The sequence below is a fragment of the Rhineura floridana genome, chromosome 13 (assembly GCF_030035675.1).
Source record: "Rhineura floridana isolate rRhiFlo1 chromosome 13, rRhiFlo1.hap2, whole genome shotgun sequence".
In the NCBI taxonomy this organism is placed as follows: domain Eukaryota; kingdom Metazoa; phylum Chordata; class Lepidosauria; order Squamata; family Rhineuridae; genus Rhineura; species Rhineura floridana.
In genome coordinates this window covers 7,735,637-7,763,333 of record NC_084492.1, presented here as the reverse complement: position 1 = coordinate 7,763,333, position 27,697 = coordinate 7,735,637, and the positions used below count along the sequence as shown (strand labels likewise).

Sequence of the window (27,697 nt, the reverse complement as noted above, 5' to 3'; positions counted from 1 at the left end):
AGTTTTCACCAGATTGCCTGGTTCTTTGCATCAAACGCAGCATATTCCCAGTCTTAGAAATGATGCTTTACATCATGCAATCAGATATGGCCTTTGGCCTTTGAAGTTTCAGGGTGGTAGTGCTCTTGCAGCAAACTCAAACTCAAGGGGAAGATGGACGTGGATGTGGCAGAGGTTATTTGAAAGGTCTTGCTCTGGAAACATATGTCCATTTTAATCTGCTGGAACAACCTCTTGGGGGAGAAGATGGTTCTGTAGTTTCCCAACATGTCAAAGCCAGTTATGATGAGAACGGGCCTTCTCGGTGGTGACACCCCCCCACCCACCCCGTTCAGGTGCCAGGCAAAAACATTTCTCTTCTCCCAGGCATTTGGTAGGGTTGCTCAACCGCCTTATGAACTGTGTTTTTTTTTTTTAACTTTTTATGTATTTTTAAAAATCTATTGCTTTTTAATTTGGTTTTTTTATTAACTGTAAGTCGCTTTGAGTGCACGTTTGTATAGAAAAGTGACTAACAAATTTAATAAATAAGTATCTTTTGGCTGGCATCTGTAAGATCATATGTACTTCCCAGTTCCCGGAGCAGTTTTGCAAATTGTTTAAAAATGCTCATGAATATATTCTTTTCTTTGTAAGATAAAGGATAAAGCACATATACCATGTTAAAATAGTTTATAAAGAAGCAGTCAGCCCACCTGAAGCATCAGGATAAGAGGTGAGAGATTCAGCTTGCATGTGCAGCATCCAGTTCACCCTGCCAGTGGAGAGCCTCTTTGACAGCTGTCAAGAATCTTAAGAACATAGGAAGGTGCCTTATACTGAGTGAGGCCATTGGTCCACCTGACTCGGAACTGTCGACACGGACTGGCAGCAGCTCTCCAGGATTTCAGATATGGGTTTCTTCTACACCTACCTGGAGATGCCAGGGATTGAACCTGGGACCTTCTGTGTGCAAAGCGGATGCTCTACCACTCAGCTACAGCCCCTTCCCCAACGTTCTGTAGATCTTTGCCTTTAGGTCCCAGGCAGCCCTGCGGATTGTCCTCCGAGACTGTTCTCCTTTTTTTCTTCCAGCTAGTGGTATTCAACGTTGCAGCGGCTGTCTTGTACGCAACAGCTTTCATCACAAGCGCTGCGTCCGTCGAGCCTTACTCCTGGCCACACTCCCCAGATTATAACAGAAGAGCCTCAGCATCGGTAGGTTGACCTTTTGCACTTGCCGCTCTCTTGCACTTGTTGGAAAAAATGGTTGTCCCCTAGTTAAGGCTGGGCCTCCACCAGTTGCCTGTCAGCAAGAACCAGGGTGAAATTTGATTCACTTAAAGATGAACCTACCTAATTAACAATTTCTGAAAGAATGTGAGGACCGAAACACAGCCATCCTTTGGAATCCACACTTCGCTTTAGTTTGCAAAGGAGTTCCCCAGCCATGTGCCAAAAATGCATGTACTAGGGTAACGTGTGCATTAAAATGCATGTATTAGTGAAAACATGCAAAAATGAATTATATTGGGGAGAATTTATTTGCAGAAATGTGTATGTTAGGCAAAATTGCATATAAAAATGTAAGGGGAAATTTGCACTAAGATGCTGACAAATTTCCATGCGCACATTTTTGAAAATTGCACACTGAATTTAAGATGAGGCAAATGAGAAACAGAGAAACCAGACCTGACAGATTCATAGTCACATCAGATCTGCTGGACCCCTCTGTATGGCTCACTCTGCCCTTTTCTTTTGCCATATCTCTATGGTTTTATGACCTTGATTTCACCCAACAGTATTCTCCTGCCAGCCCCCTCCATGGCCATCTGTAAATAAATAAATGGGGCTGGCTTTCTAGAACATCATTTTGTGTCCTCATCCAGAGCTTGCAGTGCCAGCAATGAGCTCACGTTCAGTAACAGGGAAAGCAGCTGAAGCGACATCATGCATTCCCCCCGCCTCTCTCTCCCCCCTCCATACAGTGCCAGCCACCAGCATGACAGGCTGTGTGTAAGGCTCCTCTCGGACTGGGCTAACCTGTGCAGATTAGGCAAGGGCACACTGGGACACCATCTAAGATCCTCAGGCTACCTCCTTGTGGAACAACGGATCTAGCAGGAGGCATGCAGAGAGATTGCAGGGGGTACAGTTAAACATGCTTGTTATTCAGAGGATTTAGGATTGTATTCAGTGTTAGTCCTACTCAGAGTAGATCCATTAACACTAATGGACCTGACTAAATTAGGTCCATTAATTTCAATGGGTTTGGTTCCAGGTTTTGGGTGCAACCCATAGTCTCCGAGAAGGAGTTCACGGCTCGGATTGAAATATTCCACGCAGTGGAGACTTGTGGCTCAGATGTCAGTGGGGCAGTGGAATCTATTCTGGGGTTTAGTCTGAACTTTCAAGAAGCTGTCCAAGGTGCTTTTGCAATCTCCACTGATTCCATGTGATCGCATCACAAAACCACACAAGCCAACTTTCCAAGTTACATAAACTTTGGGTCCATTGGTAAGAAAATGAGTAATTGCTGTTCATTCCGGGCAACCTTTCAAGAGATCCAGACTCAGTGGCTGCAGTCAAATTTCTAGATTCCAGTCCAGAACTTTTGCTGAAGTTAATTGTAGGCTTTTGCTCTAAGGTAATTTCAGCAACAGATCACTTTTGATGCTGAAAATGACAGGCTTGTGTTACATGCAAATCCATTTAGGACTGATGGTTCTACAGTTCAGAGTGAAATGCTTCAGTACATCCAACCCACCCCTAGTGTAAGAGCTTAAGACAGCGGCTCTTAAATGTTGCACTCGGGTGCAGTGCCATGCCTTGGCTGGAAGTGTTCTCTTGCCTTACTGACAACCACAGGGTGGATTTTGCTTGGAAAGGCTTTCATTTCAAATCCATTTGTTCCTCTGCACAAGAGAGATCTGAACTCAAAGCCGGGTTGTTGTTTGTTTTTAAACAGCTGCTTTAGCTGTGTGCATGGCAAAAGAGGTGAGCCACTTTTCATATAATATTTTAAGTAACTTCTCATTTCCCCCTATGACAGGAACCTTTTTGGCCCGGGGGCAAAGATCATTCTCTTCACAAGCCTCATGGGCCAAGTTTGGCAGGGGGTGGGGGTGCCTAGCAGTTAATCACCTATCCTGACAATGCCTTTGAGGTGCACTTGGAAACCCCCTTCAAAATGGTGGGTGTGGTTTGGGGGAAACAGCCTTGTGGGCCAAATTAGGCCCATGGGCTGGAAGCTCCCCACCCCTGCCCTATGAGGAAAGGTTATACCATTTGGGCTTTTTAGATTAAAGGCGAGAAAGAGGAGACACGATAGAGCTGTATAAAACTATGCATTTTATGGAGAAAGTGGATACAGAAACGTTTTTCTCTGTCTCTTGTAGTACTAGAGCTCAGGGCCATACAGTGAAGCTGTATGATGAAAGGTTCAGGGCAGAGAGAAGAAAGTCCTCCTCCGCCTAGCACAGTTAAACTATGGAATTTGCTCCCACAGGAGACAGGGATGGCCACAACCTGGATGATTTAAAAGAAGATGAGACAAATTCATGGAGGGTAAAAGCTATCAATGGCTACTAGTCACAATGGCTATGATCTACCTCCACTGTCAGAGGCAGTTTCTGGGAACTGTAGATGGTGAGAGTGCTCTTGCACTTGGGTCCTGTTTGTGGGCTTCCCATAGGCATCTGGTTGACCATTGGGAGAACAGGATGCCAGATTAGATGGGCTACTGGCCTGATCCAGCAGGCTCTTCTTAAGTTCTTAGACCAGAAAAATCAGAAAAGTGGATTGTCTCTGCTTCAATCAGTGGAAATCTTAACTGTTGGGGTCTTCAGCATTTTCTTATTGAAACCTTAATACATATATTAAAAAAAGAGAACTTACACAAGTTCAATAGAAATAAGACCCTTTCTTGCCCGCAGGCTTACAATCATACTGTGGTTGGAAGATCTAGATACCCTGGAAGTGTACTTGGGCCCCGTGGTGATCTGCAGCCTACTGTTCTAAGCTTCTGATACAGTAATACCTCTCATTCCCATCTTTTACAGTTTTTTGCTTGCCTGGTGATGATCGGCTATGGGGTCAGTGCCTGTCTCAGCATCCGGGCATGGAGAGGATATGGAAGTAATGCAGCAACCAGCCAAGCAACAGTTTCTAATCATGCCTGAAAACTGTGGGCCATTTTTAATCAACGTGACTTGACTGGGGGCAGTGGCTACTGGGGCCTTTGGGTAACTTCCCCTCTCTCTCCCTTCCAGACCTAGTTGTCTGAATGCTATTCCTGGTCCCCAGCTTATGCATGGCCTATGCCATGTGCTTTTAATGCCATCTGTAGCTGGTTTAAGTGCCCACTCCCCCCTGTACCTTGCACTAATTGGTATCCTCAGACTGTTAATGGCTGAATCATGGAGACAAAGCACTTTGGAAAGTCAAGAAGACAACCGAGTGCTGGTTTACCCCCACATGATTCATAGCTTCCAGTATATAAGCACAAATGTAACACCCTAGCTAGAAATTTTAGTGTCTTTTATGCTACCTTCAACCTAGTTTTCAACAGAGGTGGTGCACACATTTCAGCAGGGACCCATGCCACGTACAGTAATTCCATGGTTGAAATGTATGTGAGCCGTCCCTTCGATATCTTGGCTGACTGCGATCTTATCACTGAAAACCACTGCATTGGGACCGCTGCAAATAATGTGTAGTTTGACACGCTGTGTACCTGGTGCACCCATGTATGTATATCGCTTGATGACTGGCAGTTAAATGTGTGAACTGACTACACTGAAAAAACATCAGGTTTAAGGTGACATGAAAGTACTCAGGTGTGTTTTGAAGTGGGGAGAGGCCACAATACTGTAGCAATCAAGGGATGAACATGCTTGTGTGAACCAGCCCAAAAGATGCCACTCTCCAGGGATGGCCAAGACAGCATCTCACCAGAATTAAATCCACTAAGAAGCAAAGCCAGCAGCCTCCCTTTATGCCAGCCACTTGCAGCTATTATGTAAACAATGTGTAATTATTAACTCAATGTGTTTTGTAGTAGCAGGGATGCTTCTGATATGAGAAAGCTGCAGGTATTTTATTATTTCTAAAAGTGTTTTGTTTTAAATTAAAAAAATTAATCTTTCACCTTTGTCAAGTGAGGGCTTTCCAGCATCTAATTTACTTGGTATAAGTACTGACAGCTTTCTTCTGTAATGTGAATCTGCAGGGAATGGCTGTTTTTTCACTACTTTTTAAACATTTATTAACATAGCGTCAACTATTATCCGGGCACTCATGAAGGCCTGTAGGTGTTCTGTTTCTACCTGCATTATACAAGTGTAGCATTCAGCAGCTAGCCTGTAATTTAACAGCTTGAGAAACCCAGCTTTTATTGTATGGGTGAATGGAAAGCAAGTTTCTAGTCCTTATGATAGTAAGGGTAGTGGAGGCCTGATGAAATTCCAGAAGGCAGATTTGGGCTTGGTGACCAAGAGTTAGGCGTTCCATGTATATCATGTACAGATAGCTTTTAAAATTTTACTACATGTATTGCAGCAGGCCATTTTCCCCCGATGAGTTGCCAGGCAATCTCCCATCCAGACAATGATTAGACCTGGACCTGCTTAGCTTCAACAAGAGTGCTATGTGGTCAGCTTTCAGGGTTATGTCCTGGTACCTATTATGAAAAGTACTAACTGTTCTACGAATTGGGAGTTCTGAACCTGCGCTCTTGCTTCTTCTGCAACCTAGCGCACCACCTTACACTAGAAAATGGCAATAGTCATTTCCAGCATCTACTGGAAGCACAGGAACTGGCTGCAGAGGAACACAGGACCACTGCACCTTTAATATCTGCCTAGAAGAGGGCACTTCAGCAGGTCCAGCTTTGCTTTCTCCTGCACCCACACTAGCCACCATTCCTTCTGTACCCATTTTTATTTTTTTTTACAGTTGTGTAGAAGAAACTCTGTCCTCTAACTGGCAAGAAGAAACTGCTAAAAAAAACACCAACCCAGAAGCAACAGCATACAGATAAGATTGAGAGCAGTTTTTTCAGAAGTTATTAGGGGAGCAGAATTGAAAGATTTCTTTGGGATAAAAAACTATACGTGCAAGCCCAGATACGCAGTTTTGCAAAGGGAAAAGATAAAGGGGGTTATAAAGGGCAATTAAATGTTAAACTCTTGGCCTGATTAAACTGCAGTAAACAATAGTGAGAAAATATGACAAAAGCAGGACTACAGCTGAACGTCAAAAAGACTAAAGTAATGACAACAGAAGATTTATGTAACTTTAAAGCTGACAATGAGGTCATTGAACTTGTCAAGGATTATCAATACCTCGGCACAGTCATTAACCAAAATGGAGACAATAGTCAAGAAATCAGAAGAAGGCTAGGACTGGGGAGGGCAGCTAAGAGAGAACTAGAAAAGGTCCTCAAATGCAAAGATTTATCGCGGAACACTAAAGTCAGGATCATTCAGACCATGGTATTTCCGATCGCTATGTATGGATGTGAAAGCTGGACAGTGAAAAAAGCGGGTAAGAGAAAAATCAACTCATTTGAAATGTGGTATTGGAGGAGAACTTTGTGCATACCATGGACTGCAAAAAAGACAAATCATTGGGTGTTAGAACAAATTAAACCAGACCTATCCCTAGAAGCTAAAATGATGAAACTGAGGCTATCATACTTTGGACACATAATGAGAAGACCTGATTCACTAGAAAAGACTAATGCTGGGAAAAACAGAAAGGAGTAGAAAAAGAGGAAGGCCAAACAAGAGATGGATTGATTCCATAAAGGAAGCCACAGACCTGATCTTACAAGATCTGAACAGGGTGGTTCATGACAGATGCTCTTGGAGGTCGCTGATTCATAGGGTCGCCATAAGTCGTAGTCGACTTGAAGGCACATAACAAAACAATAGTGAAGATTTGCTATCCCCAGCATCCTGTTTACACACCCAGAGAGAGGATATTATTTTATTTGGTCATTTAATCAAACACAAAACAATACAGTTTTAGTTTGTCCAGAGCATTTCCTTTGCCACCAGCACATGGATTGATTCTTAGCATGAAGCTACATTCAACAGAAGACAGCTAACGGTTAACACACCAAGAAATGCCAGCATTCACACGGAAGCTCTTGACCGATGGGGTTTCCGTAGTGATTGCACACATAATGCTTTTGATGTGGTCCTCCAAGGATTTCTTAGGACTATCCAGTACTGTAAGGGCATCTTTTGAAGTTCCATTCAGCCTGTATAAAAATAAATCCAATGTACCTCAAGCTGGTTTAGGTGAGATTAGAAAATGAAACGTCCTTTCCTTGCAGCTCTCCTCAAAGCAGCTCTGAATATTTGGGCACTGAAAGGCAATGCCTCTGAAATGAAGCTGGTGCTGCGGGAAAGGAGGAAGTTGCAGCTCAGAATCTGATGTCGCACTCCATTCCTTGCTACCCATTTGCTGACCAAGATTGGATTTTAAAAAGCAGACAGCACCAAGATAAATACTGTCATTCATATTTTCAGCATGCTTCTGCAGCACTGTTTGAAAATGCACTCCTTGCCCATTTCAATGTTAATAAGGCCAAATGCCAACAGAGCATTACCTTCAAGGTATGGGGATAAGATTACTCCTCTTTTAATATACATGGGAACCTGCGAGAATAAATGCTAGCCACACAGTTATCATACACATCCCTTGCAATGCATAGTTTGCTTCAGGATGAGGAGCTTGCCAATCCAATCTCAGACCAGTGTACAGCCTTACAACACTACAGAATACAATCGTGAAAGAAAAACACCAGCAATTGCAAAAGTAAAATTTCATTGGTTTAAAGACACCGTGCTGCTCCTGTCTCTCTCCCACAAGATTTATATCAAATTCAGGATTTGCCAGGCAAGTACTGTATGTCACCCAAAGGATCACAGTGTAAGACCGCAACTTCATTGCAAGAACCACTTAACTTTGCATGTACCAAAAAATAACAAGATTTAAAGTCTGAAAGGCTCCACGAGTACATCTGTAGGAATCAATCATTTTGGCCTTACTTCCATTATGTGGCTTTGGAAAAGGTCCTCCCCAGGTATCGCTGAGCCTTGGAGTGACAGGAGCGTACAGAGCGGTGGTACATACCAAATCCTTTGACTGCTGTATTGCCAATCAAGAGTAAAGGCAGGTTACACATGCAAAATGGGAACAACTGGGATTTGGGGAGGGCGGGTTCAATTTCCTACTCATGTTGGCTAGTACTCCATAATTCAAGATGGCAGCAGTCACTCCCCCTCTCTCAGCAGGAGTTCCACAGATCCATATTGAGGTAAGCAAGAACAGATGTGGATGGGGTAAACTGAGTTAATCCAACACTACTGGCATGTATTACCAGCTAATTTGACTAAGCCAGGATGCAGGGAGGAAGCCACCAATGTACACGACACATGAGGTTTCCAAAATGTCTAGCAAAGATATAGACCCACAGCAACATCTGCACAGGGAAAGTTCTCTTTAACCTCAGAAAACCAAACACTGATGAAATTCCAAAGCTCACAGGTGTAATCACATCACTCAGGACACATCCCCACAAACTGAAAAAGGGGAGTAACTGGCATCTGCTTTCCTGAAAGAAGCTTGGTAATTTTATTGAGGGGGAGGGAGGGAACAAAAAAATCAGGTAGAGTCAGTCCTAAACTTCTCACTGACCAATCGTGGTGGCACTGGTGGGGAGAATTATGATAGTTAAAACCAGCTTAACTATCTTTGAGGAACCTGGGAAACTAGTTCTATTTTTGAAAAGTAGGGGGAAATTGCAGCACCTCACAGAACTATAATTCCCAAAGCTCCCTGAGAGCCATAAAAGTTTGGATTTGGATTCAACCCCCCCCCCACAGTGCAGAACACTTCGTCCGTGCCAGAGTGCATACTGTTGGTAGTAACAAAATATGTTGTGCTGTTTTTTAGGAAGGAGAAAACTTGGGTTTCCAAAGTAACATTGCTACTTTCCAGCTCAAGTGGCAACCTTACAAGACCAACACCATTAAAGTCAGTTGATGGGATGGATACAACTTCACAATTACTAGAGAACGAATAACAATTTCATGCTAAATATATATTCACGTTAAACACTCACGTATGCTACTGTTAAAAGTCAAGATGTGGCATTCAGAACTATGCTAAAGATGTCTCACCCAATGTGTTGTGATTGTGAGCTTCAAAAAAGGCTGTTCAGTTAGAACTGCCCACATTCAACACTCATTTTCCATTACTATTGTCCTATGAAGTAGAAGTGCTTGTTTTCTTTTAAAGAAATCAGCAGCCCTCAAACAGATGATTGCACTGACTGACCTCCATGGCATAAAGTCCAATTTGGCAGATACAGCTGTAAGTTTGAGTACTAAGACACCATTATTCTAACAGGCCTGGAGTTCTGCTAGTCACTGATCATGCGGAGACACCCAATCCATATGAGCAGCTAAGATGAAGGACTGGGCCTGCCAAAATGTAGTTTGGTTGTAGTCTTAGGCATCCCACTACTGTCGTCTTCTGCCTTAGCATTCAGGATGTCCCAAGGAAACACAACTCTCTTGTGGAGGTCAGAGCTAGTGTTGCAGACTGTTCGGGGAAGGCAACATGGATGACTTGGTTAAGGGCGTCACCACTAATCCACTGCTCAAGTCCAGGCCTCGGCCTTCTTTTTCCTAGATGGAGACACAAACCAACTTCAGTTTAGTGGCATTTTTAAATGGCAAGCTTTCTGTCAGAACAGGAGGCATGTTCTTAACAAAACACCAGGCTTTTATTTCCTGCAAGGCTCTGGGCAAGAAATTCCACACGGAATCTGGCACCTGCTGTAGAAACAGCACCTTAACTTTCATTAGCAACGAGCGAGGATTTTTAAGATGTTTTCAAATGCGGACGATAGCAGTGGGTGAAGCCAGAGGAGATTGAGCAGAGGTGCTTGGTGGCTCCCTGTCAGTGGGGCAGGGGAATCTGCTCCAGATTGTACCTTGGACAGCTCCTTGAAAGTTCAAACTAAAACCCAGAGCAGATTCTACCGCCCCACTGACGGAGCTGCCAGCCACCACTGGGACTGGGCAAGATTTCTAGTGGCCAGGGCAAAGTTCTGATCTAACAGCGACTGGTCCTCTGTTATTTCCTGTTTCCCAGGCTCCACTGCTTGCCAACTGGCCTCCAAGATCCCCCTGCCATCTTGCCCTCTGGCATCCTAAAAGTCCTTGCCAAACCCTCATGAAAATCAAGTTAATAGGGGGGTGCAGATGGGCCTTTGAAATATCTGCATCTATTCACACACACTTGGCATACAAACGTGCACATTCTGTGTGTACACACGACACCTTTCTTGGTGCAAAGTACACAATGCTCTCCCTTGTTTGGTTCCAGATTCTGTGCATCTCCAGTGGACTCTCCCCGCCCCCAAATAAGGATTAATCTTGTTCCTCTCTGAGTATCTCCTGAGTTTAAAGAGATCACTGTATGACTGAAATACTATGCATATCTACGCGAGAGTATTTCCCACTGAATTCAGTGAGACTTCCTAGTAAACATCTGGCATCACATTATACATTACATCCTTAATTCCTCTTGAGGAAAGGCAGTTGGAATGTAGCCGAACTGGGATGTGAAGCTTTCCTTACAGTTTCTGGCTTTAGCTTAATCAGGCTTTTGAAATTGGTCTCTGCCATTTCAAGTACTCCTTATCCAGGCTAAACATTAAAAGACCAGTGTTTTTATATTCTACAACAGCAGCTTTGGATAGTAAAACACACATTATTGTGGACCACAGGCTTCCAAAGTTTCTAAAATAAATTTCTAAAGTAAAATCTGTGAAATGGACACACATTGATCTTTATTTATTTAAAGCATTCTCTTCATCCCCCACAAAAGACTCCCAGACCAAACTGAGATGTGGATCTTGCTAGCTATGCAGATTAACAAAAGTACTGTCAGATTCAAACTTTCATTGAATGGCTTTGGACATGTCCATTTTAGTCTCAGTTTCCCCATTTATAAAAGCAGAAAAAACAGCAACACCCACCTCCTGGAGATGTGAAAAATACCCTGCCCCATCCACAGTGCTGTAGTCTGACCAAGCTGCAGACTAGATCTAACCCTCTCCTGCTGAATTGGGGGATCCTCTTTCTTAATCTCGGAATGCAAAAGGAGGAAAGGAGTCACAGCTCCATGGCAGAGCATCTGCTAGCATGCCGAATTTTTTGCTTCTCTCATTAAAAGGATGCCGGAAGCAGGACTAGGAAGTGACCTCTCTGTGCCCAAGATCTGCAATGAGTCACTCCCAGCTGGAGCAGAGACCACCAGGCTTAGGTGGACCAACTGGTCTGACCAGTGTGCCCTTTCCAGGCTTTTAGAGTACTTACAGCTCTGTAATCCAGGAACATTTCCTTAAATGCCAGGAAGTCAGTAAATGTGAGAAGCATGTCAAAAATATCTCCTGCGATTTCATCCTTGTGGTGCCTGTAAGTAAGTGATTTATATCCATCACTAACATGGGAAGACATTCCAGATTTTAAAGGGCAGGGTGGTAAGGTGAGCTCCTAACGCGAAATGGGAAAATGCCTATTAAAAAAAATGGCAACTTATCCAGATTTCTCTTAATAAGCCACGCGCATAAAGGAATTCGTACTTAAAATAACAGAGCTAAGAGGGGCTTCACACAGAGTCCCCCAGCAAGTATCTGTGGAAACATAATACACACACTGATAAAGTGAAACAATGAGGCCTATACACATGCAAAAAGCAAAAAATTAAAGTGAAAACAAGTCCACAATAGAAAGTTACTTTTTAAATTATATAATTATCCAAGGAAAAATGTAGTTCAAAGCTGTGCACCTGCTGGATAAGTTTAATAAATTTTCTCTCTTACATCAGGGTATGTGTTAGGGTTTGTCTCCCCCCTTGTCTTTGCAAATGCACGGATAGCAGCCAGCAGCAATTTATGTGGCTGAACAATTTAAAGGAAAAACATGCTGCTGCAATAAGAGAAATCACTGTCGGCTGTATTCATGAAGGTCTAGTTTACACAGCAAGTTTCTTCTTATCAAGGGTGATCATGGAGGGTACACTGTATAAAAGGCTCTGATACCCAAACAAATGGAGGGATTTGTTTCCTAAGGATTTAACACCAGATTTCATTATGCCACCCTCAGGAATGATCAACGATATGAAATCTTTGAGAATAAATCCATAAATAGCACAGGATTGCATAGACCTTACATCTGCAGGAAGCTGGCATAGGCATCACTGGCTAAGCACAACAGGGCCTTCTCTTTTCATAGAACCAACCTAATAAGTAGTAGAATATAAGTCTACAGTTGTTTGGCTCTCCATTTGTACATATGACAACATTTGGGTCCCAATGTAAGACATATATGATGGATAGAAAGATGTCTTGTTGTTTTACATGACACCTAAATGAAGGGAAAGGGTGAGAGCCTGGTGGGCATCCTTAGGGGATGCTATTTCACAGCAGTAGTGCCATTAGAGAGAGCTTCCTGCTCTCCGAGTACTACAGAACCCATATCGGAGTAAGGGCAGCACGTGAGGCCAGGAGCCTGCAGCAGATCTTACATCTACATACACGTACATACATGTGAGAGAAGATGCTTCTAAATGCAATGTTCCACCTCCCTTTGAAAAACATTCCCCCTTAAAAATAACTTAATGCAACAAATATAAAAAAGAAATACAAAGGAAATATTCAGCTTACTGTAATGACAAGGTGAATGCGGACATGCTGAAACCAGGAATCCTGTCCAAGAGCTTTTCTTCAATATATTTCTCGACTAAGCAGATCTAAAGTGAGATGCACTGTATTATTATTTCCAACTCAGGGTGACATACAGCAAATCTTGTCTCTTACCATCTCAAGTGTTTGAGAGCAAAGAGATGGTTGAATCACAGATCACATAAAGCTTACTCGACTGCAGTGGCGTCACTACGGTTGGTGTCACCCGGTGCGGCCCGCAGTGCCTTCTCTCTGACTCCGAGCGAGCGCGCGCGCGGCTGTACAACAGGGCCCGGGAGCGGGCCGCCGCCTCGTTGTCTGCCGCCGCTTCCACCTCCTAACAGGAAGGCAGCCGGCGCGCCACATGAAGGCTCTCGTCGGTGCCTAGGCGGTGCCGGCGGGGGCAGCTCTGGGTGTCACCCCCATCTGGAGGTGTCACCCCCATCTGGAGGTGTCACCCAGTGTGGCTCGCACCTGCCGCACCCCCTAGTGACGCCCCTGCTCGACTGCCAATGGCTGGAGAAACATTACAGGTAATTTTTTTCAATCTCTGCTCATTGCCTTCAAGTTACAAGACTCTTATGGGCTTTTAATGAAGGCCATGTAAAAATTTATTTAGAAAACCCATACTTTTGGTAAGGAAAAAGGCTAAAGGTATTAGTAGAGAGAGACCAGACTTTCAGAACCCAACTAAAAACTTGCAAGCTACCATAAGTGTCTTTCAGAAGCCAGATATGCAACAGTGGCAATAATCAGGGTCGCCAACTTTTAAACCAGCTCTTGTAGCTGTGCCCTTAACAGCCTTTTAATTTACAGCAATTATGAAAATCTTTGCTGCTACTCAAGGCACAAGTGTTGGCCAGCCTGGTTGCTGTCCCCTCTCCCCTCCAGTCATTCAGAAAACTTAGGTACAGAAAAAACCTTCTAGCACAGTGAATAAAGTGACAGAATGGCCCTGAGAAGCATTTTGGGCAGCCTATAGCAGCTCTGGCTAACCTGGTGCCCTCCAGATGTTTTGGACTGCAGCTTCCATCAGCCCCAGACAGCACATCCGGGCACCAGATTGGCAAAGGCTGGCCTACAGCACCTGCACTGAGACTGCTGAAACACAGAATCCAACTTCTCTCATGTGATGGAAAACAGTTAGAAGACAAAAGCCCATCAGTGCATGCAAGAGACATGACTGAAGTAAAATACATACACTTACATATTCATTAAAAATAGGAGTGTAAATGAGCTTATTTTCCTCTGTATTGTCAAACTCTTGGTAGTATTTATCCATGAAGGTCCTTTGTATTAGCTGGAAGTCATCATCTGAAAATAAAGAAATAATAAATAAATCACAACAAAGTTGCATTCAGTGTGGCCATTCAGTGGAAAGACAGTAACCACATTCATTTATGTGATGCCCTCAGCTTGGAATCCAGCACATTCTGCCCCCCATCAGTGGCGACAACAGCACAGCTGCAACTAACTGGGGCCCAAATGATGCAGCGGCTTGCATTTCTTGCTAGCTTGCCAGGCCTCCTCCAAGAAGAGGAGTTCTTGTTACTTGTTACTTGTTACTTGTTAAAGAAGGCTGAGCCTTATTAAAAGACTTCTGGCAAGTGTCATCCGGGGAACAGAGCTGGATAAGCCACATATGACAACATCAATTCCCTGGAGAAGTCAACACGCACGCAATCACAATCCTTCATTCAGGATTAATTGATCTGGCATAATTTATCCACTGTACTCACAGCAGGGCTGCCAAGCCTTTCTCTGTTAAAGGGATTGTATGATTGTCTCAAGGCTCTTCAAACATCATCGATTTTATTGAGTGATTTTTACTGAAAGGCAGATGTCAATCAATAAGTGGGGACCCACAACAAAACACTGTGGTGCATTGTCAGGTCCTCACAGGGGTGCTCCTTATCACAACTCCAGCTGTACTAGGACAGGAATCTTCAGGTGGGCAGAGGGGAGAAAGGAAAATCAGACAGGATAAGAAGAATTTTTACATACGAATTCTGTTTCCATGTAAAAAGGTAAAGAGCACAAGTTCCACTTTCAACCAGACACAAATGCCAACAGTTACACACTTCCCCACATAACAATATCCACCATTTTCTGTTTTTCTTTGTTCTCTATGCCTTCTTTGGACCCCGCAGGTGCCCTAGCCAGCTTAAAGAATAAGATCATCTAAGACCAACTTTCCCCCAACCTAGCGTCCTTCAGATGGTTTGGATTACAGCTCCCATTATCCCTGACCATCGGCCAAGCCAGCTGGGGCTGACGGGAATCCAAAGTATCTGAAGGGCACCAAGTTAAGGAAGGCTGATCTATACCATCATGTATACACATATAAACCAGTACAGATAAAATCCACCCAATAGACAGATCACAACGGGATCGACAACAACTAATCTAAAATCATCAAATACCTTCAGAAATAAAAGTTTAGCCAGCCTTCTTAAAAAAAAGAGAGAGAGAGAGATGTTCCTTGGCAGGCCTTTTAGAGAAGTGCTACCTAGGACAGAACATACCCATTATAATGTCTTCCAAATAGCCGACAACAGCATCAAACTCAGCATCAGATGGTGAAGAGCTGCGAAAGACAGGGAAGTTGGATTCAGGTTAGTATCAAAGGTGAAATGCACATTAACACACCAGTCCAGGGCACACATAATAGTACTGGGCAATTTTATGGCATGCATGAACTTTCAAAGCACTTCCTACTTTATTTGCTGCCAAAGGTGAGCTTTCATACCAGAGACTACCTGGTTCACAACTCACTCTCTAAGCCACTGGAGTACATTTTCTTCTCCCTGAATGGATCTCTTCTCTTCAGTTTACATTCCATTCCATGAGCAGTTACTGCTTACTCCAACACAACAGTTACTGAATGATAGAATTATTTTATGGTGACATTTCTCAACACCGCAGATGAAATTTAACGAAGTACAGTCATCCTGATGAGCAGCAATTCTCTGCTACCCAACCACAATCCAGTCTAGTCTCAGACATGGACTAGGTTCAAACTGCACCTTAGCCACAAAGGTACAAGGCAAGATTCTGGATAAAGCATCATCCTTCAGCTTCTTCGTCACCAAGTGGGAATAACAGTGATGTGCCCAACAATGAATGTTCTAACGGAGAATGAGAAAGAGGCTGTTCTAAACCTGATCCTCACTGTGCAGAGACTTGTCACCTGCTGCCATCCAGCCACATGCAGAGGGGACAACAATCCCTCCAGATCAGAAGATTTTTGCGACTCAAAAACTGAATTGCTTTGACTTGGTTCAAGTATCATACTATTTTATTATTATTATTAATAATAATGATTTTATTTACATACTGCATTTTCCACAAATGCGTATGTGCTCAAGGCAGTCCACACAAGCAGCAAACAGTCCAAATACTGTAGCACAACAATAATGAAAAGTATAAACACTATGACACTAAAAAAGTTAATATACATCAAGGTGCAAATGAGCATAAAGCTCAACAATAAAGCTACAGAAAAAATATTGAAAACTAACCCTCAAGCTGATATAAAAATCTCTTCTGTCCCCCTAGCCCTTATGCCTTAACCCAAAAGGCCAGAAAGTCTACTGGAAGAAGCTTCCTTTGAAGGCTCCCAGGGCTGGAGGACGGGGCAATGCAGGTGGAAATAGCCATTCCCTGATGATAAACAGAGTGTCTCTCCCCTGTCTCCTCACTTATACTACTTATAATACTTATACTAGAATGCAGGGTCGATGATAAGAGTTAGTGTTATCTAATGAAATTGCCGCTCTGGGCTCCTACTGGGAGGAAGGGCAAGATAAACATCTATTAATAAACAAACAAACAAACCTCACTCACCAGCAAGTTCAGGACAGACAAAACAAAGTACTTCAGCAGACAATGCTTAATTAAATCCTCACATGATACAGTATTAATTTGGGGAATTTACCACAGCAAGATGTGGTGATGCCTACTAGTTTAGTTTTTTTTAAAAAAAAAAAAGATTGGATAAATTGATGGAAGATAGATCTATTTCTGGGGGGGGGGCAACCTGTGGTCCTCAAGATTTTCAACTCTCATTAGTCAGCCAGCATGGTTAATTGCCAGAAATGAATGAAGCTATAGGTATAGTCCAACCACGTCTGGAAAAACAGATTTCCCATCCCTGATCTGTATCAATGGTTAGGCTAGTGAGAAAGAGAAACCCTTAGGAAGCCACTCTTTAATAAGAAAATTAACCTTGAGACCAGTGATTTCTTGCCAACTACCTGTGTATCCTATACTACACTTATACTATATCAAAATTAGAAGCCAGTCTTAACACCTATCAATGACTACTGTGCTGTTGTCATCTTAAAGATCACCAGAAATGCTGTAGAATAAGCTTTTGTGGACTACAGCCTACTTCATCATCTGGGCTCCAGTCCATAAAAATATCTGCCATAATACATCTGGTTCCCTTTAAGATGCTAGTTGTTTTTGCTGCAACAGACTAACCACAGCTACCACCTTGGAAGCCATTCTCATCTTGATACATGTGAGCTTTGCATAGAGGCATCACAAACTGACTGTACCTCTTAAATTTCATGCCCCTGCCATGTTCAGTTTTTGATCTTTGTTCCCATCTATGCATACATGCATGCATTTATAATCTGTCTGTTGGGGATAACACTTCACACATCAGACAAAGTGGACTCTAGCTTTTTACATTTCAAACAATTCTGGGGATTGATTTGTTAAAAGTTTTAAAATGTCAATAAAGAAAAGGAAATATACTTACATAGACACACCAAAGCTTTCTTCTTCTAAGGTTTCCATTGCTGCGTTGTCACCTGTTTTACAAAGTAAACCTTTAAATATTTTGATTTGTCCCCTGAATGTCAGGGCTCAAGCCTATCTGAAAACAGGACACATCTAGAAACCCTTTCCTCTCTAATCATTTATTATGGTTTATTTACAGTTTCCTTGAAGAAAGAATGGGCCACAAATAAACACACAAGTAAACAGCAGAGCAGTTTTGCCTAAAATAAAACCAACCTACCCCTTGCACTGGGACTTGAGGAGTTCTGAAGATGTCGAATCCAAGAGTTTGGTATTAGAAATGGGCACAGGAGATCTACAGAATTTCTAGACTCACAAACCCATTGTGGGTATGCTGGACATCACAGCTAGGGGTGACAAATATATAAGAAGCCTTGTATGTTTGCAGTGACCAAGGGCCTCCTCCGTTATCGGATCCAGGAGCTTTTGAGTTCTCTTGTAGACAAAACATGACAGAATTCAGACTTGGCTCTGCTTACAGCTTTTGTGTGGGATGCTGAGCTGCTTCTAGAGGCACTTTCCTGAAGGGAAATGCCTTATTAAGGAGAAAAGGGAAGGGTGCAAGAGGAGGCCATGACTATAGCTTTCTCCCCTACCCACCCGTAGCGAAAGCAACACATTCTAAAGCTCTGGGACAAGAATTCCAAACTGATGAGAGTGCTCACAGACTACGGTGGCAGAGCAGATTATGGGTAGGGCTTGTATGTGTGTGACATTTTTGAATTCTCCCTCACCTTTAAAAAAAAAGAAGAGATACTCTGCACACAGTGAGTTAGCGCATCAGGCAGAAAGGTTCTAGCTCAGCCCATTTTCTACTCTGCTAGTTTCCCTGTTGCAAGGTGTTTTTGTTGCAGTTAATGAGGAGAAACATTCAAAAATGTAATTCTCCAGCAGCAGCCTGAAGCTACACAGTAGTAACCACAGGATTCTAACACCTAATTCTGTTGCATGCCTAGACCAGGCCTTTGGCACAGCACTAGAGAGAAGGGCACTCAAGGGTGAGGATTGTGGCATAAGAGAGGGTTAGAAAAGTATGCATGAGATTTTGTTTTTTCTTCCCTCTGATTCTCTCTACTTTCACTCTGGGTCACTCAGTGAGCTGTTTGGCACAAACCTCATGACAGACTAATGTATTTCTTCACAGAACACATAATGTATTGAATTCACATAATTAATTAATTATCCATTATGTGAAGAAGCGTTTTCTTTCCATGAAAAAAATTATGGAACCCATTGCCACAAGAGGTGGTGAGGGACACTTCCTTAGTTGGCCTTTAATAAGGAATACTAACCTTTCCACACCTGGTCCCCTCCAGATGTTTTGGACTACAACTCCCATCAGCTCCAGGGCCCAGCACATCTTGGGGAAGGCTGGAATCGACAAATTCTTAGAGGGGGTCTCTCAACAGTTAGCTACTAGCCAACTGTGGCTAAACTGAGTATTAACCATACTATACCAAATTCTAAGCATTAGAATTGAAGGCAGAGTGCTACTAAATACCAGCTGCCAGGAAGGAGGGAGTCCTGTGGGAGTTCTGACAGCAACCAAGTTGGCTTTTCTGTGGGAATCACGGATGTTGCTGGACTAGAGAAACTCACTTTGGTCTAATCCAGCAAGACTCTTCCTGTGTTTTTATTTATTTGTTTATTTAAGCATTTACATCTTGCCCTTCTGGTGTAAACATCTTCACTCAAGGCCAGCTTAAAAATGGAAATGGACTGCCTTCAAGTCAATCCCGACTTATGGCGACCCTATGAATAGAGTTTTCATGGTAAGCGGTATTCAGAGGAGGGTTACCATTGCCTTCCTCTTAGGCTGAGAGGCAGTGACTGGCCCAAGGTCACCCAGTGACCTTCATGGCTGTGTGGGGATTCAAACCCTGGTCTCCCAGGTCATAGTCCAGCACCTTAACCATATACATAAAAATGGCAGTTCCATAAAAATGACACAAAACAATTACAAAAGCAGTTAGATCATAAAAGTGTGGTCAGCCTAAAAAAAAAAAATAGGAAGGCTGTCAGAATTGAGAAGATGTTCAGTAACTGACAAACAAACAAAGTGTTCTTGGAAAGGGTGTCCTAAGTGCAAGGCAGGGAGATCCAGCCGTTTCACTGTTTGGCAAAACTGAGCATCCTTGTACAAAGGCAGTCTACCCCACCCCCAGGTATCAGATGCTAGAGACAGACAACTGGGGAGGGCTGCTGCCTTCATAACCTGCTCGTGGGGTTCTAGCTTGCCAGTGTGGGGAAAGAGGGGCATGCTAGACTAGACGGGCCCAATGCTGGCCTCATCTGGAAGTGCTCTTCTATGTCCTTAACCATGAGATGGAACCTCCACATTCACGTGCAGTCTACCTCTGAATGCCAGATACATGGTGGGGACGAGCAAAAAAAATCACCTGGCCCAGTAGTGTTGTAGCACTACTGCGGGGTCCTTCAGGATAGTCACATTACACTCCCATCACAGTCAAGCCCCCTTTTCCACTTTCCCTTGCTCTCCCTGTCGTCTTGCGAGTCCACACTCCGTTACAATAGACGACCCTAGGAGCCAATCAGCATGAAAGGGGAGTCTGTGTTAGCTACTGAGAAGAGTCTTCTCAGTGGCTGGCTCCAGGCAGCATGAAAGGGCAAGGACTCTTCTCAGTGCCTAACACGCTCCCTTTTCATGCTGACTGGCTCGTGCCTGGCTGGGACCCTGGACGCCTACACCCCTGGCCTAGCATAGTTACAGGGGACCCAGGCGTCCTAGTCGTGAACCTTCCCCTCCGTGCCCCCGGAACTAGACAGTTGCCCAGTCAACCCCCTTCGCTCTTACCGGCTCTCCAGCCAGTACCGGGACGTCACCGCGCAGGCCAACGGGCAGGGCAAAGGCCTCTGCCTTCCCCCATAGAGTTCGTTGCAAGCGCCGCTACCTCATTCTTCCTCCTCCCGTTGCCCAGGAAACGACTACTTCCGGTAACTTAGCCCTCCCCGACCAATCGTTGGTGTCGAAGGAGGGAGCCAATCGCAGAAGGCTAGGCCAATAGGAAGCCTAGAAGGAGGGAGCCGCTCAGAGGGGCGGGCTTTCTCTCCTCCTATTCTGGCCTAACCGACCACGTGGCGTTGTTGAACTTGGTTAGGTGTTATTGAGCCACTTTTGGAGAGGGGGAAAAAATGAAGGGGGATTTCTCAGGAAAGGACAAGAAGGCAGCAGGCCGCAAGTGAGGTGTACCCCCTTACAGAAAGCAGTTGTTGCACTGTGGACAGTTTGTGTACAATATTTATCTTGCTCGGGACTACTATCAGTTTGGGGGTGGGTCATACTGACTGGGGTTTGTTTGCTGTTATGCTGTCTCTAGAAATGGGACACACCGTTCTCTGGCACTGCTGGGCCTGCGGGACCCACTTTGTGAAACATTCTCTCCCCTTTTATCTGTCAGGTGACATGGGTTATCCTAGGATAAAGTCATAATAAACGTGTTAGTCTTTCCAAAGTCACCAGACCTTGTTGACTTTGTAGTTACAAACGGAGGACCTAGAATAATTTGTTACGCAACTATGACACAAAGTCATGTCTCCTAGACTCATGTGACCACCACACGAATAAATGGAGCACAGCAGATAAGGGATTTCATGGCAGGGACAGCTAGGACAGAGTTGTTTCAAATACTAATCATTTACATTCTATTGATCTCATTTTGGTTTGCTAACATTGTAGCATCTTGACTTTAGCACTTAGAAGCTGGCTCGAATTGTAAGATCAATTTGCTTAAGGACGCTCATGGCAGGGGTTTCCTCATGTCCTCCCTACCCCTGGGAACCCAGAAAAGAGGTACAGAAATTGCTCAAAATGTGCCTTAGATCTTATGACTCCTCCTCTTCTCAGCATAGGGGTAGGTGGAGGACTCTTCAAGCCCCCTCACCCCTAGTTAAGGCACATGGGGGAGATTTATCAGGGCAGCAATAAACTGTCTCCCACTCCCTGGATACTGCTTGGCAAGAACAAGAGTGAAAAGCACCATTCATCCAGAATAGTAGGGAGCTTTTTCAGAGGCCCTGTGCCGCTGCCCATGGTTCCAGCCATTAGTGAGCCAGTGGAAGAGGTGCAGCTGGACTACCTGCTAAACAACTAGAGGCCTTGGGGAAAGAGGGAGGGCAGGAGGGCAGCCACATTCCCTGTGCCTCCAAGTGAGTCCCAGTCCAGATCCCACCACCCTAAGGTGTCCCTAGAACCATCTCTCCATCCCCTCCCTTCAAGGATGACTCCAAGCCATATCTTACGGAGGAAGAGGGAGGCAGCCTCTATGCAGGGATGTTAGAAGAAATCCTGCTAGGAATGTAGGGTTGGGGGAGAACCCAGGGTCCCCAGCAAGGGCTAGGGAGAGTGGTCTTGAATCAGGGACAAACATCCATCAGTCCAAATCAGGTCTGTAGCTCAGTGAAGGACTATCTTAGCCAGCAGCCCTCCATACACTTGGAGGAGCTTTCCTGGATTAATGAGGTGAAAGCAAAACATCTGGCTCTGGATGTTGGAACTTCACACCTCGAGATGCAAAGGGTACTCAGATGACACAGACCATCGTCTCCCAAAGGGCCTCCAACAGTCAAATTTATGAATGACATAGGCCTTCACAAGTTGGTGCATGAGCGAGCCCATCTTGCTGACACGCATGTACAGTGTTCTTAAATTCCTGCAGGCTACACCAGGGTCAGGCCCCCATACACTCAACCAGCAGAGATCAGGAAGGCAATCTTCTTGCAGCTCTGGAAGGCTCTTTACTGGTCAGCCACTGCTAGGTTGAAAGTTTCCTTCAAAGGACTACGTTCATCTTTTCCCCAAGTTTGCTGGCCAAAGATTTATCTTAGTTTTCAAGACCTGTGATCCAACCCTAACTTCTTGCCTAAGGTGAAGTCTGCATTCAACAGGGCTGTCTAACTTATGCCTGGACCTGGCCCACCAGAAGGAAAAGAGGACACAAGCTTGACAGTCAGAGGGTCATCCAGATCAACACATCCCACACCAGGAACATGAGGAGTGCAGATGAGAAATCAGGGCCATAAAAGTTTCCAAGTCCACCATTAGTATGTGTCAGGGTCACATCCAGGCATCACATTGCATCCAGGGAGTGGCCATCATGGTGGCATTACACACAAATCCCCCTGGCACACATCTGGGCTGGGGTTCCCCATCCACCTTCATCAGGCATTAAAATCAAGTGGACAAGTATGCCTTGGCCAAATGGGGCATAGTAGTTAAGAGTGCTGGACTAGGACCTGAGAGACCAGACTTCAAATCCCACTCAGCCATGTGCCTTGTTGGGTGACCTTGAACCAGGCAGTCTCTCAGCCTGACCTACATCACAGGGTTGCTTTGAGGATGGGGGGGTAACCATGTATGCTACCTTGAGCTTCTTGGAAGGTAGGATATAAATGAAATAATAAAGGTAGCTTTCAGCAGAAAGGTACTCCAACAAGACCTGTTAATAGGGGTTCTCCTCCCACCTGACCTGGTGATACTGCTTCTGCACACCCCTTTCCTTTATGCTCCACTACTCCACTAACTGAAAATGGAAAGCTGGACTTACCCCCTCAAGTGCCCCTTGTGGTCAGCTGACAGTGGAACATACAGCCCTGCCCTCAAGTGGGGCAGAGGCCTTCTTCCGGCCTCTGCATTTTGTGCCGTTACTCTTGGCAGAATAGCCAGAGACTCCATGGACATTGCCCCCATTATGTCCATCTCAGGTTTGTGTCTAGTTTTTTTCTTGTTCTGTTCTTGTTCAACCTGGTTGTGTTATGAGGTCTCTGAGGGAGCTAATATGATTTTTGCTACGGCCAAGTTGTGGGGGACTGGCAGGAAGGTCCCTCCTCTTCTGGTGGCCACCAGAGTTCTTCATTTCCTGCGCAACTCTGCTTTCAAGAAGAGGAGTGCTCCACTCTGCACCACCCAAAAGGACTGTTCACGGTAAGCTCAACTTTTCTATTTGTCAGCCATGGAGATCGGAGATAAGGCATGAACATCATCCAGAAGCACTGCAAGGCCTTATCTGGGCAAACATGCCACTGCGTATGTACTTGAAGTGGATGCTGCACGCAGTGTTGTATCTTCCAGAATTACGATCTCCTTTTCAAGGAATCCATTAACCACAGTATGGCAGTCCAGAGCCAGCTGGGCATGGAGTATAGCAGGTGAGGAATAGACAAAAAATGACAGACATTCACTTTTTGCATTTGGTAGTTACCACTGAAGCTACTACAGCAGTGCAATGAAATGAAGCTACTCTTTTAGAAAAAGAAAGTGCTAATAGGAAGAATGCAAAGAACTTCTTTAGATGAACCCAAGGAGCTCTTTTTTTACCTTTTTCTTTTTGAGACTGATGACACATCCTCCTCTTCTCATGTTTATATCACAAACTGCTTTTAAAACTCCTTGCACATTTAATACTGGTTTGTCAGCTGATGGTGCAGGGCTTCTGTTCAGCAAGATAGAAGGCCAAAGTCCATCTGAGAAGCAGAACCAGTTGCATGGACCCCAGCCAATTAGCTGAAAATTTAATTGGAAGATTCCTTTCCAAACAAGCATATTTAGGATTGAGGTACAAATTACTGATTGAAAACTGGGCAGAGCCCTGTACAAGACTACGTGCAGTTGGCTGGTGATGAGTCTTGCCAGCCTTCAGGGCAGACTGAAGACTTACTTACTCACCCAGGCTTTTGGCTGAATCTGTGTCGCTGCATATGGATGTGCTCTCACCTGATGTTACCGTTTTACTGACTAATTTTATTGTATTTCATTGGTACTGTACCTGCTTTGGGATCATTTTATAAATAAAAGCAGGTAACAAATTTTATAAAAATATTCACTAATAGGAAAAAAAACCTTGCAATTTAAGAACATACCTACAGCCCACATATAGTTCAATCAAACTTTAAAAAGCAGGGAAATTGGGCAGCTATAGCGAATGTACCAGGGGAGCAGGAGACCTGACCTCCTCTCTGAGATATTGTACTGCCCTACACATTTGTCAAAATGCAAACACAATTTGGGTTGGTCTTTCACAGTCCAATCCACTTCCTATGTAGCGTGGAAGAATTTGGCAATGTGCCTCTGAGCATGAAATGGGATCCTGTGCAAGCTTGCTCAGAATAGATTGATCATTTGCATGCTTACTGAGTTCAGTGGGATTTACACCCCTGCAATCATGCTTAGGATAGGTGAAACTGACCACAGGGGATGAGGAGGGGAGGAAGGGGATGGGAGGAGGGGAAGAGGACAGGTTTGATCATTTGCATGTTTATTGAGTTCCATGGGATTTACTCCTGTGCAATCATGCTTAGGATAAAACTGACTGGGGGGAGGGATGGCTGGAGTGGGCAGGGAAGGAGGAAGAAGGAAGAGGGGAAGGGAGAGGAGGAGGGGAAAGCCAGGTCTGATCATTTGCATGCTTATTGAGTTCAGTGGGATTTACTCCTACGTAATCATGGTTAGGATAGGTAAAACTGACCATGGGGAGGAGCAGGGGGAGGGGAGAGGAGAGGGAAGGAGAAAGCAAGGGGAGAGGGAAGGAGGGAATTGGAGGGGGGAGGGGCAAAGGAAGGGGTAGGGGAGTGCAGGTTTGATCATTTGCATGCTTATTGAGTTCAATGGTATTTACTCCCGTGCAATCATGCTTAAGATAAGTAAAACTGACCATGGGGAGGAGGAGGAGGGGGAAGGAGAAGGGAGCATGGGTTTGATCATGTGCATACTTTCTGAGTTCAGTGGGAATTATTTCTGTGGAATCATGTTAGAAAATGGAAATGGACTGCCTTCAAGTCGATCCCGCCTTATGGCGACATTATGAATAGGGTTTTCATGGTGAACTGTATTCAGAGGTGGTTTTACCACTGCCTTCCTCTGAGAGGCAGTGACTGACCCAAGGTCACCCAGTGAGCTTCATGGCTGTGCGGGGATTTGAACCCTTGTCTCCCAGGTCGTAGTCTCTCTCAAGTCATAGTCCAACACTGACCTGGGGGAGGGGAGGAGGAGGGAAGGAGATTGGGTGGGTGGGAACTGGGCAGAGGGAAAGCCCTTTCCTTTCCAAAAGGAAAACATTGTGAACAGTATCATTGCTTTTCAGCATTTCCCCCACCTTTTTATTCTACGGCAGGCACATGTAGCCTCCCACCCAAAGCTATCCCTGGCCACATCCACACCAGACCTTTATTTCACTTCGGACAGTCATGGCTTCTCTCAAAGAATCCTGGGAAGTGTACTTAGTGAACGGTGCTGAGAGTTGCTAGGAGATGCCCTGTTCCCCTCACAGAGCTTCAATCAGAGCAGCTGACAGTTAAATCACTCTGGCCACTGGAGCTGTCAGGGGAATAGGAGTCTCCTCTCAGCACCTTTCACAAACTACACTTTCCAGGATTATTTGGGGGAAGCCGTGACTGTCTGACGTGAAATCAAAGTCTGGTGTGGGTGTGGCCCCCATTAGGCAAGCCAAGCAGCTGTGAGTCATTGACCAAACATAAGCTGAGCTTTTTGATACTGGTTTGCATAACCACAGAAGTTATGCTATTGGAGAAGCCCATGAAAAACCTGTGTTTATCTCCTTCACACAAATTTTGCCAGGTGTGTAGGCATGAACTTAGCCAAATATATTAAGTTTGTTAGAGCCTGTTTAAATGAATTAGGTTAACCAACTTAGTCTGACTTGCTATTCAAATAACATGTATTTCTTTCAAAACAATATTAACAGTTTCTCCACATTTTCTTTCCAGATCTTGAGATCTATAGCTCAATACTTTCAAAACATACAGAACTTGCAAGAACAAATAACGAATTAAAAAAAAAAAAGATGGTACCTTTAAAATACCCAGAATAGCAAACTATCTCCAGTCTGGCACTGTAGTTATAAGAATTCCTCCTGAAAATTAGTTTTCTTTTTGACAAAAACGTAGGTACTGAAAACTGAAGGAACTAGAAACACTATGAATGAAAATACCACCAGTTTTCTGCAGATAAAAAAAAGGAGGGTGGGGGGAAGAATCAATGTTCTTTGGAATCTCCGAGTTATCAAAACAATTTGGATTCTTCTAGAGTCTTGACATCCTTCTTTACAAATCAGTTTCTTCATGTAGAATTCAAGTCTGAACATTTTCAGGTCAACATTCCAAAATACAGAGGGTCTCTGACCAGCAGGAAGCTACATTAACCAAGAAATATTGGTATTCTGTTTTAAATGCATGACGGCTGCTGAAAATAAAGGCTTTAGAAGACAGGTATGTCCCCATTATAGGAAATTATGAACCGTATGTTTCCAGTGCAAAATCTTCAGGGTGTGATGACCAAGTGGAAGGAGCAGAGAAAGAAAGGAAAAGAGTGGATAGGGGATGAAATTGAGACAGAGACAGAGGGAGACTGACTCCCCAGCCATCTTGGCTGAAGACAAACCAACAGGTAACTCAAGTTTTACCACGAGCTTTCATTTCTGCTAAAAGAAACATTCCACAGCCCTGAGGCAGTGGAGTGATTTAACAGGTTTTCATCTACTGTGTGAAAGTGGGCCACAGTTGGGCTTTCTGTATGGGTGGGGCTTGGTTTGAGTTGCCTTTCTCCCTTCTGGCACTGGATGGAATGGATAAGAGGCAAGTTCACGAGGTCCAGTTCTCCACGTGTCATGAAATGTGAGCGATCTGTCGGACTCGAGTCTGTATTTCTTGTCGACACAAAGGGCAGGTCTCTAGCTGCAAGGCACACTCCATGCACAGGTCACTAAAAGGAGGGGGATGACACAAGGTGGGTTACTGTCATTCATTACCATTAATAATATTTGGAAATATTATTGCCAAATATTATTAATAATTAACAATTATTAATGATAACACTCTGTCCAGGTTATAGTATACATATATTTAAGTTACACAGAACTCCTCACTAGGAACAACAGAAATATCTTTCTCCTTTAAAAACAAATAAGTCCACTGACTTTTGTTGTGGGCATGGGGTTATTAGATGGATGTACCTCCAAGGGAACACTGATCCGTGGGGGGGGGGGGAAGAGGGGTCACAGCTCATGTTGTCTGGGCATGCCCATTTTGTTGTGGACAGTCAACAGTATACAGGTACTAAAAATATTTTAAGCAGTAAAACCCATCTTGCAACCTAGGCCTGGTGTACAC

At 44.2% G+C, this 27,697-nt stretch overlaps 3 protein-coding genes across 7 annotated transcripts in view; 1 reads left to right on the top strand and 2 right to left on the bottom strand.

Annotated features, from left to right (window-relative positions):
- Positions 1–5,125, top strand: part of PLLP (plasmolipin) — a 30,837-nt gene extending 25,712 nt beyond the window's left edge. Inside the window, exons 3-4 of the mRNA XM_061594015.1 lie at positions 1,075–1,197; positions 4,041–5,125. Coding sequence (XP_061449999.1) covers positions 1,075–1,197; positions 4,041–4,160 — 243 coding nt within the window. The 3' untranslated portion in view covers positions 4,161–5,125. The remainder of the gene's footprint in view (positions 1–1,074; positions 1,198–4,040) is intronic.
- Positions 5,126–6,953: 1,828 nt separating this feature from the next.
- On the bottom strand, positions 6,954–20,574 carry ARL2BP (ADP ribosylation factor like GTPase 2 binding protein). Its single transcript, XM_061594207.1, has 7 exons — positions 20,373–20,574; positions 17,517–17,568; positions 15,274–15,335; positions 13,956–14,062; positions 12,731–12,816; positions 11,382–11,478; positions 6,954–9,683 (listed from the first exon to the last, which is right to left on the bottom strand). The coding sequence occupies exons 2-7, from the start codon at positions 17,552–17,554 to the stop codon at positions 9,585–9,587; spliced, it is 489 nt and encodes a 162-aa protein (XP_061450191.1). The 5' UTR covers positions 17,555–17,568; positions 20,373–20,574; the 3' UTR covers positions 6,954–9,584.
- Positions 20,575–26,980: 6,406 nt separating this feature from the next.
- RSPRY1 (ring finger and SPRY domain containing 1) overlaps positions 26,981–27,697 on the bottom strand; it is a 41,051-nt gene continuing 40,334 nt past the window's right edge. For all 5 annotated transcript variants that reach the window (XM_061593759.1, XM_061593763.1, XM_061593762.1 and 2 more), the window contains one exon: positions 26,981–27,290. In XM_061593759.1, the coding sequence (XP_061449743.1) occupies positions 27,194–27,290 (97 nt within the window). In that variant the 3' untranslated portion in view covers positions 26,981–27,193. The remainder of the gene's footprint in view (positions 27,291–27,697) is intronic.